The sequence below is a fragment of the Pseudophryne corroboree genome, chromosome 6, assembly GCF_028390025.1.
Source record: "Pseudophryne corroboree isolate aPseCor3 chromosome 6, aPseCor3.hap2, whole genome shotgun sequence".
NCBI classification, from domain to species: domain Eukaryota; kingdom Metazoa; phylum Chordata; class Amphibia; order Anura; family Myobatrachidae; genus Pseudophryne; species Pseudophryne corroboree.
Window position 1 is genome coordinate 189,885,486 of NC_086449.1, and position 14,867 is coordinate 189,900,352.

The 14,867-nt window shown below is 47.0% G+C and overlaps 2 protein-coding genes across 3 annotated transcripts in view; one reads left to right on the forward strand and one right to left on the reverse strand.

The window, feature by feature from the left end:
- Positions 1-2,640, forward strand: part of CIAO2A (cytosolic iron-sulfur assembly component 2A) — a 31,651-nt gene extending 29,011 nt beyond the window's left edge. The window contains exons 4-5 of the mRNA XM_063925492.1: positions 1,014-1,059; positions 1,804-2,640. Of these exons, the coding sequence (XP_063781562.1) occupies positions 1,014-1,059; positions 1,804-1,901 (144 nt within the window). The 3' untranslated portion in view covers positions 1,902-2,640. The remainder of the gene's footprint in view (positions 1-1,013; positions 1,060-1,803) is intronic.
- A 7,567-nt stretch (positions 2,641-10,207) lies between these two features.
- ADAMTS7 (ADAM metallopeptidase with thrombospondin type 1 motif 7) overlaps positions 10,208-14,867 on the reverse strand; it is a 212,429-nt gene continuing 207,769 nt past the window's right edge. The window contains exon 24 of one of the 2 annotated variants that reach the window (XM_063925493.1): positions 10,208-11,626. In XM_063925493.1, coding sequence (XP_063781563.1) covers positions 11,463-11,626 — 164 coding nt within the window. In that variant the 3' untranslated portion in view covers positions 10,208-11,462. The remainder of the gene's footprint in view (positions 11,627-14,867) is intronic. The other variant, XM_063925494.1, reaches the window with a different exon arrangement.

Consider the following 14,867-nt stretch of genomic DNA (forward strand, 5'->3'; position numbering starts at 1 on the left):
CCACCTGGTCTGTGGGTGCGTCTTGGGCAGCCCAACTTGATGTCTATGCAGAGCAACTTTGTAAGACTGCCAAATGGTCCTCTGACCATACTTTCATCCATTTCTATACCTTTGACACCTTTGCGTCTTCAGACACCGCCTTCAGGCAAAGGGTGCTCAGTGCAGTTCAGGAGCATCCCCTCCCGTAGGAGAACACCTTTGGGACATCCCATCGTCCTCCCTGTTGAGAAAGTGGAGAAAGAAGAAAAGGAGATTTATATTGTTACTTGGTAACATCCTTTGTTTCAACTCTATAGGGGGCACAGGCCACCCACCCTGACAGGCCTGTCTTGCATAGTTTAGTTCCTATGATACCAGTTCCCTGTGCATCTTACCTCCTGTGTGTGCGTGCCAGTCTTTCTTCTCAGTATGCTTCTCCTTACTTTGGGCTTGCAAACTTAAAACAAGTAACTATTTTGTGCCCAGAATCTCCTCCCCATGCTATACCCATTGTCCTCCCTCTGCCCCATATGGAGTTGACTAAAAGGATTTAACCAGGTAAGAACATAAATTTTCTTATTGCATGACACTACATTGTTCTCTTTAAAATAGAAGCTACATCAATCACTGCAACAGTACGGTCTCGCCACCAGATGGCAGTGTATTCACTAATATTGTAATTGAAATACCAACGTGATGTTGGTTTAACCTCTTCCTCGCTGATGGATTAAGCACATTGCAAAGCAGAGGAATAAATTACAAATCCTGATTTCACACACCCCCAGTTCTGGCAATAAAGTTTGGACCGCAGGGATATCTGGCAGGTTTCCTGCATTCCTGGCTCTTCCAGGCACTCTAGTAAAGTCCTGACCTGTACTTTTTGCAGTGGTTTCTGTGGAAAGCTGGTGTCATATAATCCTTCCACAAACAGTGTAATACAATGAGCACTATACCTGTACCTGCCATTTGTATTTTGCTTGTTTGATCCCACAGTCTCCTGCAGTGGGTGAGTTCATGTTTTTCTGCTTTTTCAGCTGGAGATCTATATTTCTGAAGGGACTCATTCAACGGAGGAGGATAGTAAGTTGCTGCTCATTTTTTGCTATCAGGCCTGCGGGTATAGGGAACAGCCTCCTGCAGTCGGAATATCCTCTTATAATACATTTAACGTGCGGGACTGCTCCGTTTACTAAACAATGGCTTTTCCAACCAGTGCAGAACAGCACACAGGCTATAACATGTTGCTAGTACATGTAACTGGCGGTTGTGGTGTGAGATCTTACTTGGCAACCACTGTTTTAGGTTCAGAATCTTAACTCTAGTCCTCGGTTACCCCCAGCCGGTAACATCTTGAGAATATCTTTAAGCACAGAGAAATTTAATGTAGTGGATCAGTAACTATCCTACCCATTCCCACAGATGAAATCTCTGAAAACCTGACCTGTTGAAGAAACTTTAGGACCAAAGTTGAGAAACCCTATCCTAGCATGTATAGCACAGATTGACCTAAAGGGGCATATATACGGAGATATCCGTGTGCTTTAAAATTAAGTACGGATCTCTCCGTGTGTATGCCTCCCAGCGAAAGCGATGCGCATAGCTATTGAAGGTACTAGATCAGCCTGCAGGCACAATCTAGCGCTTCGCTCATTTCACCGCTGTGTGAAGTGAACGCCCCCCATCCCATCCCCCGCGCTCAGCACACATCTCTGGATAAAATCTGTACTGGCCTTAACTCTTTGCTAATTCTGATAATAAGGGGGGGGGGGGGTCAGTCACTGTTTTCATGCAGTCTGTAATGATGACTGGTCTTTTATCTCCAAGTTAATAAACAGATAAATGATAAGGAGCGAGTGTCTGCAGCCATGGAGAACCCAAGTCTGCGAGAGATAGTTGAGCAATGTGTCACAGAACCGGATTAGATGGAAGAAGTCCACATGACGTGTGGAAGAACATCGGTACATGGGGAGTGTGGACCGGTCTCATCTCTGCAGAGAGACAGCGCCACTGGCCACGCAATACCTTGGACGCACAAATTAATTACCTCATTAATCCTGGGCAGCAGCTGGTGGTGGCAACGCTCTGATGGATGGAACATTCTGAGCAGATGCTAGCTGGCTGGAGACTATGCAATGGGACAATTAAATAGTCTTATTTGTCTAATCAAGAGGTTATACTTTTCTTACTCAGAGCAAGTAGAGCGAATGTTAGTGAGCCAGGAGACTTAATAGCGTTATTGCACTGGACAGACAGGAAACCTAAATAAAACTTTTATTTGACGCTTTGTTATTGATGGAACCTAATGATATATATGAACATCTGTGCAGACAGTTTTGTATATATTTCTCTGCAGAGGTTTTACAACTACAGTACCAGTCAAGCAATATTTACTCTTCTAAACAACAGGACCTGTGTATTTAGCAAGTGACCTGTTAAATGACCCATAAGGAACTCTGACCCTGGTCAACGAGAGTGCTGACCTCAAGTTTAATATTGTTTTTGACTGTTGGGGGTCAGATGGGCTTGTTCCAGGCTGAGAGAACATATGTCATCCAAAGTTTAAGAATGTCTAGGGGATTAGGGTTTTAATCTATTTTGGTCTTTTATTCCTGTTTGACTGTTGTTTACATGTAAATACTACTTGACATCTTTTACCGAAAACCATTTGTCGTCAATGTGTCACCTGCTTTGTAGAACCCATCAGCTGTACCCTAAAGAGCCGGCTATTTTATGGTCCAGACCAATATTTAGCTTAACAAATCACTGGGAACTAGCGTGAACTGGAACTGCATCCTGATTAATATTTGCTCACAAACTGGCTGCTGATGACGGGTCACTTGTAGAGGGTGTCCTAGCAGTGTACTTATCGCTGTAACACTCCTTTTTATCTGCACTCCAGCTTTTCTGATGCAGGGAATATGAACAGAGAAAACATTTTCCAAACAGTCAAGCTTTTGTAAGGTTAAGTCCTTGGGATAACTGTTTAAGTCATAAGAAGGATAAAAAGGGCCAGTGTTTGAGATTGCGGAGGAAGTGGGGAAGGCATGTCAGCTCATTTGGGACTCTGTCCTTTGTTTCTCTTTATTTTCCATATATTTTTGCACATCCGACTAATCCGGAGATTTGTGAAGCTATAAATACACCTATTGTGTGGATTGCTGAGCAGTATTCCTCTGGGGATTGGAGTGATCAGCCGGTGTCCCATAGGTAGCTCACTATTTCAGAGGTTCTCAAACTCTGTCCTTGTGGGCCCACACAGTGCATGTTTTGCAGGTAACCCAGCAGGTGCACAGGTGTATTAATTACTCACTGACACATTTTAAAAGGTCCACAGGTGGAGCTAATTATTTCACTTGCGATTCTGTGAGGAGACCTGCAAAACATGCACTGTGTGGGCCCACGAGGACCAAGTTTGAGAACCTCTGCACTATTGCATACCTCAGACATCATCATCATCATAGGAGCCTGAACAGTCACTGGATTGGTTGAAAAAATAAGATTTTACTTACCGATAAATCTATTTCTCGTAGTCCGTAGTGGATGCTGGGGACTCCGTCAGGACCATGGGGATTAGCGGCTCCGCAGGAGACAGGGCACAAAAATAAAGCTTTAGGATCAGGTGGTGTGCACTGGCTCCTCCCCCTATGACCCTCCTCCAAGCCTCAGTTAGGATACTGTGCCCGGACGAGCGTACACAATAAGGAAGGATTTTGAATCCCGGGTAAGACTCATACCAGCCACACCAATCACACCGTACAACTTGTGATCTGAACCCAGTTAACAGTATGACAACGTAGGAGCCTCTGAACAGACGGCTCACAACAATAACAACCCGATTTCTTTGTAACAATAACTATGTACAAGTATTGCAGACAATCCGCACTTGGGATGGGCGCCCAGCATCCACTACGGACTACGAGAAATAGATTTATCGGTAAGTAAAATCTTATTTTCTCTAACGTCGTAGTGGATGCTGGGGACTCCGTCAGGACCATGGGGATTATACCAAAGCTCCCAAACGGGCGGGAGAGTGCGGATGACTCTGCAGCACCGAATGAGAGAACTCCAGGTCCTCTTTAGCCAGGGTATCAAATTTGTAGAATTTTACAAACGTGTTCTCCCCCGACCACGTAGCTGCTCGGCAGAGTTGTAATGCCGAGACCCCTCGGGCAGCCGCCCAGGATGAGCCCACCTTCCTTGTGGAATGGGCCTTGACAGATTTAGGCTGTGGCAGGCCTGCCACAGAATGTGCAAGTTGAATTGTGCTACAAATCCAACGAGCAATCGTCTGCTTAGAAGCAGGAGCACCCAGCTTGTTGGGTGCATACAGTATAAACAGCGAGTCAGATTTTCTGACTCCAGCCGTCCTTGAAATATATATTTTCAATGCCCTGACAACGTCCAGCAACTTGGAATCCTCCAAATCGCTAGTAGCCGCAGGCACCACAATAGGCTGGTTCAGGTGAAACGCTGACACCACCTTAGGCAGAAAATGAGGACGCGTCCGCAGTTCTGCCCTGTCCGAATGGAAAATCAGATATGGGCTTTTATACGATAAAGCCGCCAATTCTGACACTCTCCTGGCTGAAGCCAGGGCCAGTAGCATGGTTACTTTCCATGTAAGATATTTCAAATCCGCCGATTTGAGTGGCTCAAACCAATGGGATTTGAGAAAATCCAAAACTACATTAAGGTCCCACGGAGCCACTGGGGGCACAACCGGGGGCTGTATATGTAGTACTCCTTTTACAAAAGTCTGGACTTCAGGAACTGAAGCCAATTCTTTCTGGAAGAAAATCGACAGGGCCGAAATTTGAACCTTAATGGACCCCAACTTGAGGCCCATAGACAATCCTGTTTGCAGGAAATGTAGGAATCGACCCAATTGAAATTCCTCCGCGGGGGCCTTCCTGGCCTCACACCACGCAACATATTTTCTCCAAATGCGGTGATAATGTTGTGCAGTCACCTCCTTCCTGGCTTTTACCAGTGTAGGAATGACCTCTTCCGGAATGCCTTTTTCCCTTAGAATTCGGCGTTCAACCGCCATGCCGTCAAACGCAGCCGCGGTAAGTCTTGGAATAGACACGGTCCCTGCTGAAGCAGGTCCCGTCTTAGAGGTAGAGGCCACGGATCTTCCGTGAGCATCTCCTGAAGTTCCGGGTACCAAGTCCTTCTTGGCCAATCCGGAGCCACGAGTATCGTTCTTACTCCCCTTTGCCGTATAATTCTCAGTACTTTTGGTATGAGAGGCAGAGGAGGAAACACATACACTGACTGGAACACCCACGGCGTTACCAGAGCGTCCACAGCTATTGCCTGAGGGTCTCTTGACCTGGCGCAATACCTGTCCAGTTTTTTGTTGAGGCGAGACGCCATCATGTCCACCTTTGGTTTTTCCCAACGGTTCACAATCATGTGGAAAACTTCTGGATGAAGTCCCCACTCTCCCGGGTGTAGATCGTGTCTGCTGAAGAAGTCTGCTTCCCAGTTGTCCACTCCCGGAATGAACACTGCTGACAGTGCTATCACATGATCTTCCGCCCAGCGAAGAATCCTTGCAGCTTCTGCCATTGCTCTCCTGCTTCTTGTGCCGCCCTGTCTGTTTACGTGGGCGACTGCCGTGATGTTGTCCGACTGGATCAACACCGGCTGACCCTGAAGCAGGGGTTTTGCCAGGCTTAGAGCATTGTAAATCGCTCTTAGCTCCAGTATATTTATGTGAAGAGACATCTCCAGGTTTGACCATACTCCCTGGAAGTTTCTTCCCTGTGTGACCGCTCCCCAGCCTCTCAGACTGGCATCCGTGGTCACCAGGACCCAGTCCTGTATGCCGAATCTGCGGCCCTCTAACAGATGAGCACTCTGCAACCACCACAGAAGAGACACCCTTGTCCGTGGCGACAAGGTTATCCGCTGATGCATCTGCAGATGCGATCCGGACCATTTGTCCAGCAGATCCCACTGAAAAGTTCGTGCGTGGAATCTGCCGAATGGAATCGCTTCGTAAGAAGCCACCATCTTTCCCAGGACTCTTGTGCATTGATGCACAGACACTTTCCCTGGTTTTAGGAGGTTCCTGACAAGTTCGGATAACTCCTTGGCTTTCTCCTCCGGAAGAAACACCTTTTTCTGAACCGTGTCCAGAATCATTCCCAGGAACAGCAGACGTGTCGTCGGGGTCAATTGAGATTTTGGAAAATTCAGAATCCACCCGTGCTGTTGCAGCACTATTTGGGTTAGTGCTACTACGTCCCCCAGCTGTTCCCTGGACCTTGCCCTTATCAGGACATCGTCCAAGTAAGGGATAATTAATACGCTTTTTCTTCGTAGAAGAAACATCATTTCGGCCATTACCTTGGTAAAGACCCGAGGTGCCGTGGACAATCCAAACGGCAGCGTCTGAAACTGATGATGACAGTTTTGCACCACGAACCTGAGGTACCCTTGATGTGAAGGGCAAATTGGGACATGCAGGTAAGCATCCTTGATGTCCAGGGACACCATAAAGTCCCCTTCTTCCAGATTCGCTATCACTGCTCTGAGTGACTCCATCTTGAACTTGAATTTTTGTATGTACAGGTTCAAAGATTTCAGATTTAGAATAGGTCTTACCGAGCCGTCCGGCTTCGGTACCACAAATAGTGTGGAATAATACCCCTTTCCCTGTTGTAGGAGGGGTACCTTGACTATCACCTGCTGAGAATACAGCTTGTGAATGGCTTCCAATACCGTCGCCCTGTCTGAGGGAGACGTTGGCAGAGCAGACTTTAGGAACCGGCGAGGGGGAGACTTCTCGAATTCCAACCTGTAACCCTGAGATATTATCTGCAGGATCTAGGGGTCCACCTGTGAGTGAGCCCACTGTGCGCTGAAATTCTTGAGTCGACCCCCCACCGCCCCTGAGTCCGCTTGTAAAGCCCCAACGTCATGCTGAGGGCTTTGCAGAAGCCGGGGGGGGCTTCTGCTCCTGGGAAGAAGCTGCTTGGTGCACTCTCTTACCCTTTCCTTTGCCTCGGGGCAATTATGACTGTCCTTTCGCCCGCTTGTTCCTATAGGAACGAAAGGACTGCGGCTGAAAAGACGGTGTCTTTTTCTGTTGGGAGGGGACCTGAGGTAAAAAGGTGGATTTCCCGGCTGTTGCCGTGGCCACCAAATCCGATAGACCGACCCCAAATAATTCCTCCCCCTTATACGGCAATACTTCCATATGCTGTTTGGAATCCGCATCACCTGACCATTGTCGCGTCCATAAACTTCTTCTGGCAGATATGGACATCGCACTTACTCTCGATGCCAGAGTGCAAATATCCCTCTGTGCATCTCGCATATATAGAAATGCATCCTTTAAATGCTCTATAGTCAGTAAAATACTGTCCCTATCCAGGGTATCAATATTTTCAGTCAGGGAATCCGACCAAACCACCCCAGCACTGCACATCCATGCAGAGGCGATGGCTGGTCGCAGTATAACACCAGTATGAGTGTATATACTTTTCAGGGTAGTTTCCAGCCTCCTATCTGCTGGATCCTTGAGGGCGGCCGTTTCAGGAGACGGTAACGCCACTTGTTTTGATAAGCGTGTGAGCGCCTTATCCACCCTAGGGGGTGTTTCCCAGCGCGCCCTAACCTCTGGCGGGAAAGGATATAATGCCAATAACTTCTTTGAAATTAGCAGTTTTCTATCGGGGTTAACCCACGCTTCATCACACACTTCATTCAATTCGTCTGATTCAGGAAAAACTACAGGTAGTTTTTTCAGACCCCACATAATACCCCTTTTTGTGGTACATGCAGTATCAGAGATATGTAACGCCTCCTTCATTGCCGTGATCATATAACGTGTGGCCCTACTGGAAAATACGTTTGTTTCTTCACCGTCGACACTAGATTCGGTGTCCGTGTCTGGGTCTGTGTCGACCGACTGAGGTAAAGGGCGTTTTACAGCCCCTGACGGTGTCTGAGACGCCTGTACAGGTACTAACTGGTTTTTCGGCCGTCTCATGTCGTCAACTGATTTTTGTAATGTGCTGACATTATCCCGTAATTCCATAAATAAAGCCATCCATTCCGGTGTCGACTCCCTAGGGGGTGACATCACCATTACCGGCAATTGCTCCGCCTCCACACCAACATCGTCCGCATACATGTCGACACACACGTACCGACACACAGCAGACACACAGGGAATGCTCTTATCGAAGACAGGACCCCACTAGCCCTTTGGGGAGACAGAGGGAGAGTTTGCCAGCACACACCCAAGCGCTATAAATATATAGGAACAACCCTATAGAAGTGTTGTCTCCCTTATAGCAGCTTAATATATATCAAAAAACGCCAAAAAAAGTCCCCCCCCCCCCTCTCTTTTTTACCCTGTTTCTGTAGTGCAGTGCAGGGGAGAGTCCTGGGAGCCTTCCTCGCAGCGGAGCTGAGCAGGAAAATGGCGCTGTGTGCTGAGGAGATAGGCCCCGCCCCCTATTTCGGCGGGCTCTTCTCCGGAGTTTGTGAGACCTGGCAGGGGTTAAATACATCCATATAGCCCCAAGGGCTATATGTGATGTATTTTTTAGCCAGAACAAGGTATTCTCATTGCTGCCCAGGGCGCCCCCTGCAGCGCCCTGCACCCTCCGTGACCGCTGGTGTGAAGTGTGTGACAACAATGGCGCACAGCTGCAGTGCTGTGCGCTACCTCATGAAGACTGAAAAGTCTTCTGCCGCCGGTTTCTGGACCTCTTCGCTTTTCGGCATCTGTAAGGGGGTCGGCGGCGCGGCTCCGGGACCGGACTCCATGGCTGGGCCTGTGTTCGATCCCTCTGGAGCTAATGGTGTCCAGTAGCCTAAGAAGCCAATCCATCCTGCACGCAGGTGAGTTCACTTCTTCTCCCCTAAGTCCCTCGTTGCAGTGAGCCTGTTGCCAGCAGGACTCACTGAAAATAAAAAACCTAAAAACTTTTTCTAAGCAGCTCTTTAGGAGAGCCACCTAGATTGCACCCTGCTCGGACGGGCACAAAAACCTAACTGGGGCATGGAGGAGGGTCATAGGGGGAGGAGCCAGTGCACACCACCTGATCCTAAAGCTTTATTTTTGTGCCCTGTCTCCTGCGGAGCCGCTAATCCCCATGGTCCTGACGGAGTCCCCAGCATCCACTAGGACGTTAGAGAAATGGTTTACAAATACAAACTGTTATAACAATGGGTTTTGCAATATCTTAATTTCGGAGAAATAAAATAAAAAAAGTATTGGGGGGGGGGGGGGGGGGGAATCAGGGAGCAGAGAAGGTGGTTTCCCATAGCAACCAATATTAGATTTATTCTAATTTTCTAGCAGAAAAATGACAGCTAGAATCAGCTTTATTTTATGGCTACTGTAATCTGTAGGCAGCTTTTACTGAATGCACCTAATTTGGAGGAAATGTATTGGGAAAATAGCACAATACAATATACAGGTTATTTACATATTTGGGTTGCACATTATATATTTTGACAAGCTAACCAGGTATAGGTTAAGTTACTAAAGTGTAAGTTAACAAAAGTGAAGGTGTTGCCCGTAGCAACCAATATGGTTCTGGTTATCATCTACTTTGTACATTCTAAAAAAATGTGCATTTGGTTGCTATTGGTAACACCTAAACTTTTTATAAAGGCGTACTGTGCTAATTAAGTCAGCTACCAAGTTCCAGACAGTACAATCAATAGCAACAGACCTACACATGGGGGGTCATTCCAAGTCGATCGCTAGCTGCAGTTGTTCGCAGCGCAGCGTTCAGGCTAAAAAACGGCTGTTCTGCATATGCGGCGCAATGCGCATGCACGTTGTACGAGCACAACAAACAATGTAGTTTTGCACAGGGTCTAGCGAAGCATTTCAGTCGCACTGCTGGCCGCAGAGTGATTGACATGAACTGGGCGTTTTTAGGGAGTGTTCGGAAAAACGCAGGTGGTTGGGCGAACGAAGGGCGTGTTTGTGACGTCAAAACAGGAACTGAACAGTCTGAAGTGATCACAAGCGCTGAGTAGGTTTGGAGCTACTCTGAAACTGCACAAAAAAACTTTGTAGCCGCTCTGCGATACATTCGTCCGCACTTCTGCTAAGCTAAAATACACTCCCAGTGGGCGGCGGCATAGCATTTGCACGGCTGCTAAAAACTGCTAGCGAGCGATTAACTCGGAATGACCCCCATGGAACAGAACCATATACATGGATATCAACAAAATCATGTGTAAACACTTTCAGCATGTCATTGGCAAACAATAGTCTATGTAACTGACAGAATTACAAAATTCATGTTTAATTAAAGTACAAAAAAGTGAACTGAGAACAAGATACCTCACTTTTTGGGTAATGACACCTCCATCTATCGGAAGCTATCATCCCAGTAAGTATGGGAACCTCGTTACCATTAGGCAGGATTGTATTATAAACCATGTAGACATTAAATACTCTTATAGCACCAACAACCAATGGAATTCCTACAACTTCAGGCTTGACAGATTTAGAACATTAGTATTGTGAGTTAATTGGTCATCTTATTGTGCTGCCAATTCCTAAGCAGTGATATTCACTATCATGAAAGTGTAAAACATCAGTAATGTACCCATATGTTATGTTCTTCCATTGCTTTGCTACATATCTCGGGGATAATCTATAAACTGTTCACTCAGTTTAATGCAACATTCAGTGCCATACAGACTAGCAGCATGTGGCTTTAGCCACTTGGTATTTCTCACTAGTTGTACAACCCCACTATCCAGCACATTGTAATGCAAATATTAGGCCAATTCCAGGCACATACGAATGGCATCCTAATGGTAGTTCTGAAGAATTGAGGTGGTGCAGTGCCATGGACTGGTGTGTGCGTTGTGTATATAGGTAGAAGCTGTGACCTTTGATTTTCTAGAGCCCAAATCCCTTCACCACTGATAATTAGATACAATGAATGTTACGTGATTGAGTCTTGGTACTTAGGAGAAGCTACTTTCAAGAGCTTTCATATTTCAAGTCCTCTTAATCCACGCTTTATTCTGCATCTTCCAGGTGTACTCAACAGTGTGAGGTCTTGTAATTAAGGTGGGAAATTTGGACAGGTTGTAGTCGGAATATACCATAAATGTCCCTGACCCATAATTAACATATAGCACCAGAAAGCAGAGTGTTATAAAGAGCATGAGATTCCTCCACTGGCCAGCCAGTGGAGCATTAAGAGTAAAAGGTCACTTGCTGACCATTAGCACCAAAGGTCCACAGACTGTGCATTGCTGGACGTGTTTCCTGCTAATAGACATTTGGAGCATACGTTGGCTCATTCCATACAAGAAAATATGTCTCTCTTCTTCTCCTTTCATCTACTTTTCTAGTTGAATAATGCCACAGATGACTGAAAAATTGCAGGGACGGGACTTTTTCAACAGGGATAGAGATAGCCAGCTCTTGCAAACATGTCCTATTGCACAGTCTCTTCGTCCCTGAGTCACAATTCTGATCCTCACCTCCGGGACAGCCGCTGGTTACTGACCTCACGAGAGCTTTGAACATGAGACTGGCAGGTCTGACAACATTGAGCTTGGACTGTAGCCAGGGAACAACGACCTAGGATTCTCAAAGTCCGGCAGAAGCTGAAGGTGAGGCGGTCACGAGTGCATGAGACACCTGCAAGGAAGAATAGCGTTTTTAGCAAAGGAGGAGATTGGATTCAGCTATATATCCGTTCTGAGTAGAGACTACGGGAGAAAATGTGCCACTAAATAAAAGTTATGCATACCTCACAATATTTATAACAGGGCTCTAGACTGCAGCCCTCATCTAGTAAGAAAATATTCATTCACTATCACCTCATAAAAATGACTGTGGCATAAGGCCTTTTGGCTAAGACTAGGTGTAGATGCCGGTGGGGCTAAAGGTTTCACAAGTAGGTGATGGGCCAGCAGTCTGAAGCTGAATGTGCTATGAGCCCCTGGTGCTATCTAAGCCAGTGGTGCCTGAAAATGCACTGGTGGACCACATCTATGCACTAGTAAGGTACTTTGCACTAAGCACTTCATTTTCAGTATGTACTATTTTTCCTTTGCAGGCCAGGGCAAGGGTAATTGTCCTATTTATCTATTTCACTTTTTAACGTTGCTTACCTCACCTTTTTGTGATTTTTGAGAGTGTGATACATTTGTGGGGGTTTTGGGTGAGACAATTTTGGGCTACACTCTCCCCTAGTTCCTGAGACTCTACTTTTGGGGAGAGCCAAAGAATTCGATCTTCAGAGGAAGCTTTGGCCAACCCTGGGGAGAAATGGGTGACTCCGAGCGTTGGAGCAGATGGAAGCCCAAAGACCCTTGCCACCTTAGGGGCCTTTTGGCTCTGGGGATCAGGGATTCAAGGGATCCCTGCTAGTTTTGGTGAAGGGGGACCTGAAGATTCCCTATTCCCCCTCAATGGGGCCTTTTGGCTGCTGAGGGGACGGGGAGAAACCGGGCCCTTTTTCTCCTTTTGGAAAGGGTCCGAAGTCCTAAGCCCCCAGCACAGTTTTTGCACTGCACTAGGTGACTGAAGCACACACCTCGGGCTTCAAGGGAAAAAATAGGATTTTAATTACCTACCGGTAAATCCTTTTCTCGTAGTCCGTAGAGGATGCTGGGGTCCACATTAGTACCATGGGGTATAGACTGGTCCACCAGGAGCCATTGGCACTTTAAGAGTTTGAGAGTGTGGGCTGGCCCCTCCTACCAGACTAGGTCTAGAAACTGTGCCCGAGGAGATGGACAACTTTGAGAGAAGGATTTTACATAGATAGTGGCGAGATTCACACCAGCCTACACAAACAAGGCAAACCAAGCTAACTAGCTTGAAAACTCAGCAACAGCTGAATAACATTACTGAACCAAGTAATAACGCAGTACATAACTAAGAACAAAGCAGTACTGAACCAAGTAACCACTGCAGAATAACGCAGCGCTGGGCGAGCGCCCAGCATCCTCTACGGACTACGAGAAAAGGATTTACCGGTAGGTAATTAAAATCCTATTTTCTCTAACGTCCTAGAGGATGCTGGGGTCCACATTACTACCATGGGGATGTACTAAAGCTCCCAGAACGGGAGGGAAAGAGCGGAGGCTCCTGCAGAACTGAACAACCTAATTTTAGGTCCTCAAAGGCCAAAGTATCGAACTTGTAGAACTTAGCAAACGTGTTCGACTCAGACCCAGTAACCGCTCGGCAAAGCTGTAAAGCCGAAACACCCCGGGCAGCCGCCCAGGGAGAACCCACCTTACGAGTTGAGTGGGCCTTACCAGATTTTGGACACGGCAATCCTGCCGTAGAATACGCATGCTGGATAGTGAACCTGATCCAGCAAGATATTGTCTGCTTAGAAGCAGGATACCCAAGTTTCTTGGGATCATACAGGACAAACAGAAAGTCCGATTTTCTGTGATGAGCAGTCCTCTTCACATAGATTTCCAGTGTACTTACAACATCCAAGGACTTTGATGACATTGCGGAGTCAGTAGCAACTGGCACCACAATAGGTTGGTTGATATGAAATGCCGACACAACCTTCGGAAGGAACTGCTGATGTGGCCGGAGCTCAGCTCTATCTTCATGGAAAACCAAGTAGGGGCTTTTACAGGACAAAGCCCCAACTCCGACACACGTCTAGCAGAAGCTAAGTCCAACAAAGTGACAGCCTTCCACTTGAGAAACTTGACCTCAACCTCCTGTCGAGGCTCGAACCAATCCGATTGGAGGAACAGGGATAGAGATAGCCAGCTTCTTGAAACTCCAGTCTCTACCCCTGTACCCAGGGATCCAGGGGGGACGACACCCAGATGTGGCTGAAATGTCTGAGTCTCGCCCCCACCAGCCCATCCTCTAGGCTGTGTGGTCCACCGTCATGCTGAGGATTTTGAGGTACCAGAAGCAGGCTTCTGGTCCTGAGAACCTGCAGGTGCAGGCTTTTTGGATTTTGCCTGCCCACCTCTAAAGAAGGTGCAACGCTTCCCCAAAGAGAGCCTGACCTGTGTAGGGTAGGTTCTCCACACTTCTCCTGGATTCCGCGTCTGCAGACCATTGGCGTAGCCAGAGTATCCTGCGAGCTGAAACCAACATGGAAGATATCCTTGCATTCAGCGTACCCAGGTCCTTCAGGGACTCCACCATGAACCCCGCAGAATCCTGTATGTTACGTAAAACAGTTCATTGTCAGTTCTGTCCATTGTATCTAAATCCTCTAGTAACGTGCCTGACCACTTTACTATGGCTTTAGAAATCCAAACACAGGCACTAGTAGGCCTTAAGGCCACCCCTGAAGCAGCGTATATGGATTTGAGTGTAGTGTCAATCTTACGATCGTCCGGTTCTTTTAACGCGGTAGAACCAGGGACAATTAAAACCACCTTTTTTGACAGTCTGGAGACAGATGCGTCAACTATGGGTGGGGTTTTTTTTTCTATCCTCAGGGAAAGCAACCAGAACTTTTGGAAATCTGGAATTTTTTCTCACCATTTTTTCCCAGGATTTTTCAAATAAAGTGTTATATTCTTTAGACGCAGGGAAGGTTAGCGAGGCTTTCTTATTGTCTGTGAAGTAAGCCTCCTCAACCTGCTTAGGCGTTGTGTCAGTAATGTTTAACACATCTTTAATGGCCTCAATCATGAGCTGCACCCCCTTTGCCAGGGACGCCGCCCCCCTCAGCACATCCCCATCACCGTCTGCTGTGTGAGAGCCGGTATCCGTGTCATCGTGCATAATCTGCGCAAGTGCACGTTTCTGTGGGTAAATGCTAGGGGTTTTTGAAGGAATAGGAACAGAACCTGACCAAACAGCCACAGAATTCTTTAAAACCTGAGTTTCAATCTCAGTGTGAGCTACCCTAGTAGAGATCTGAGAGATCATTCCCTTA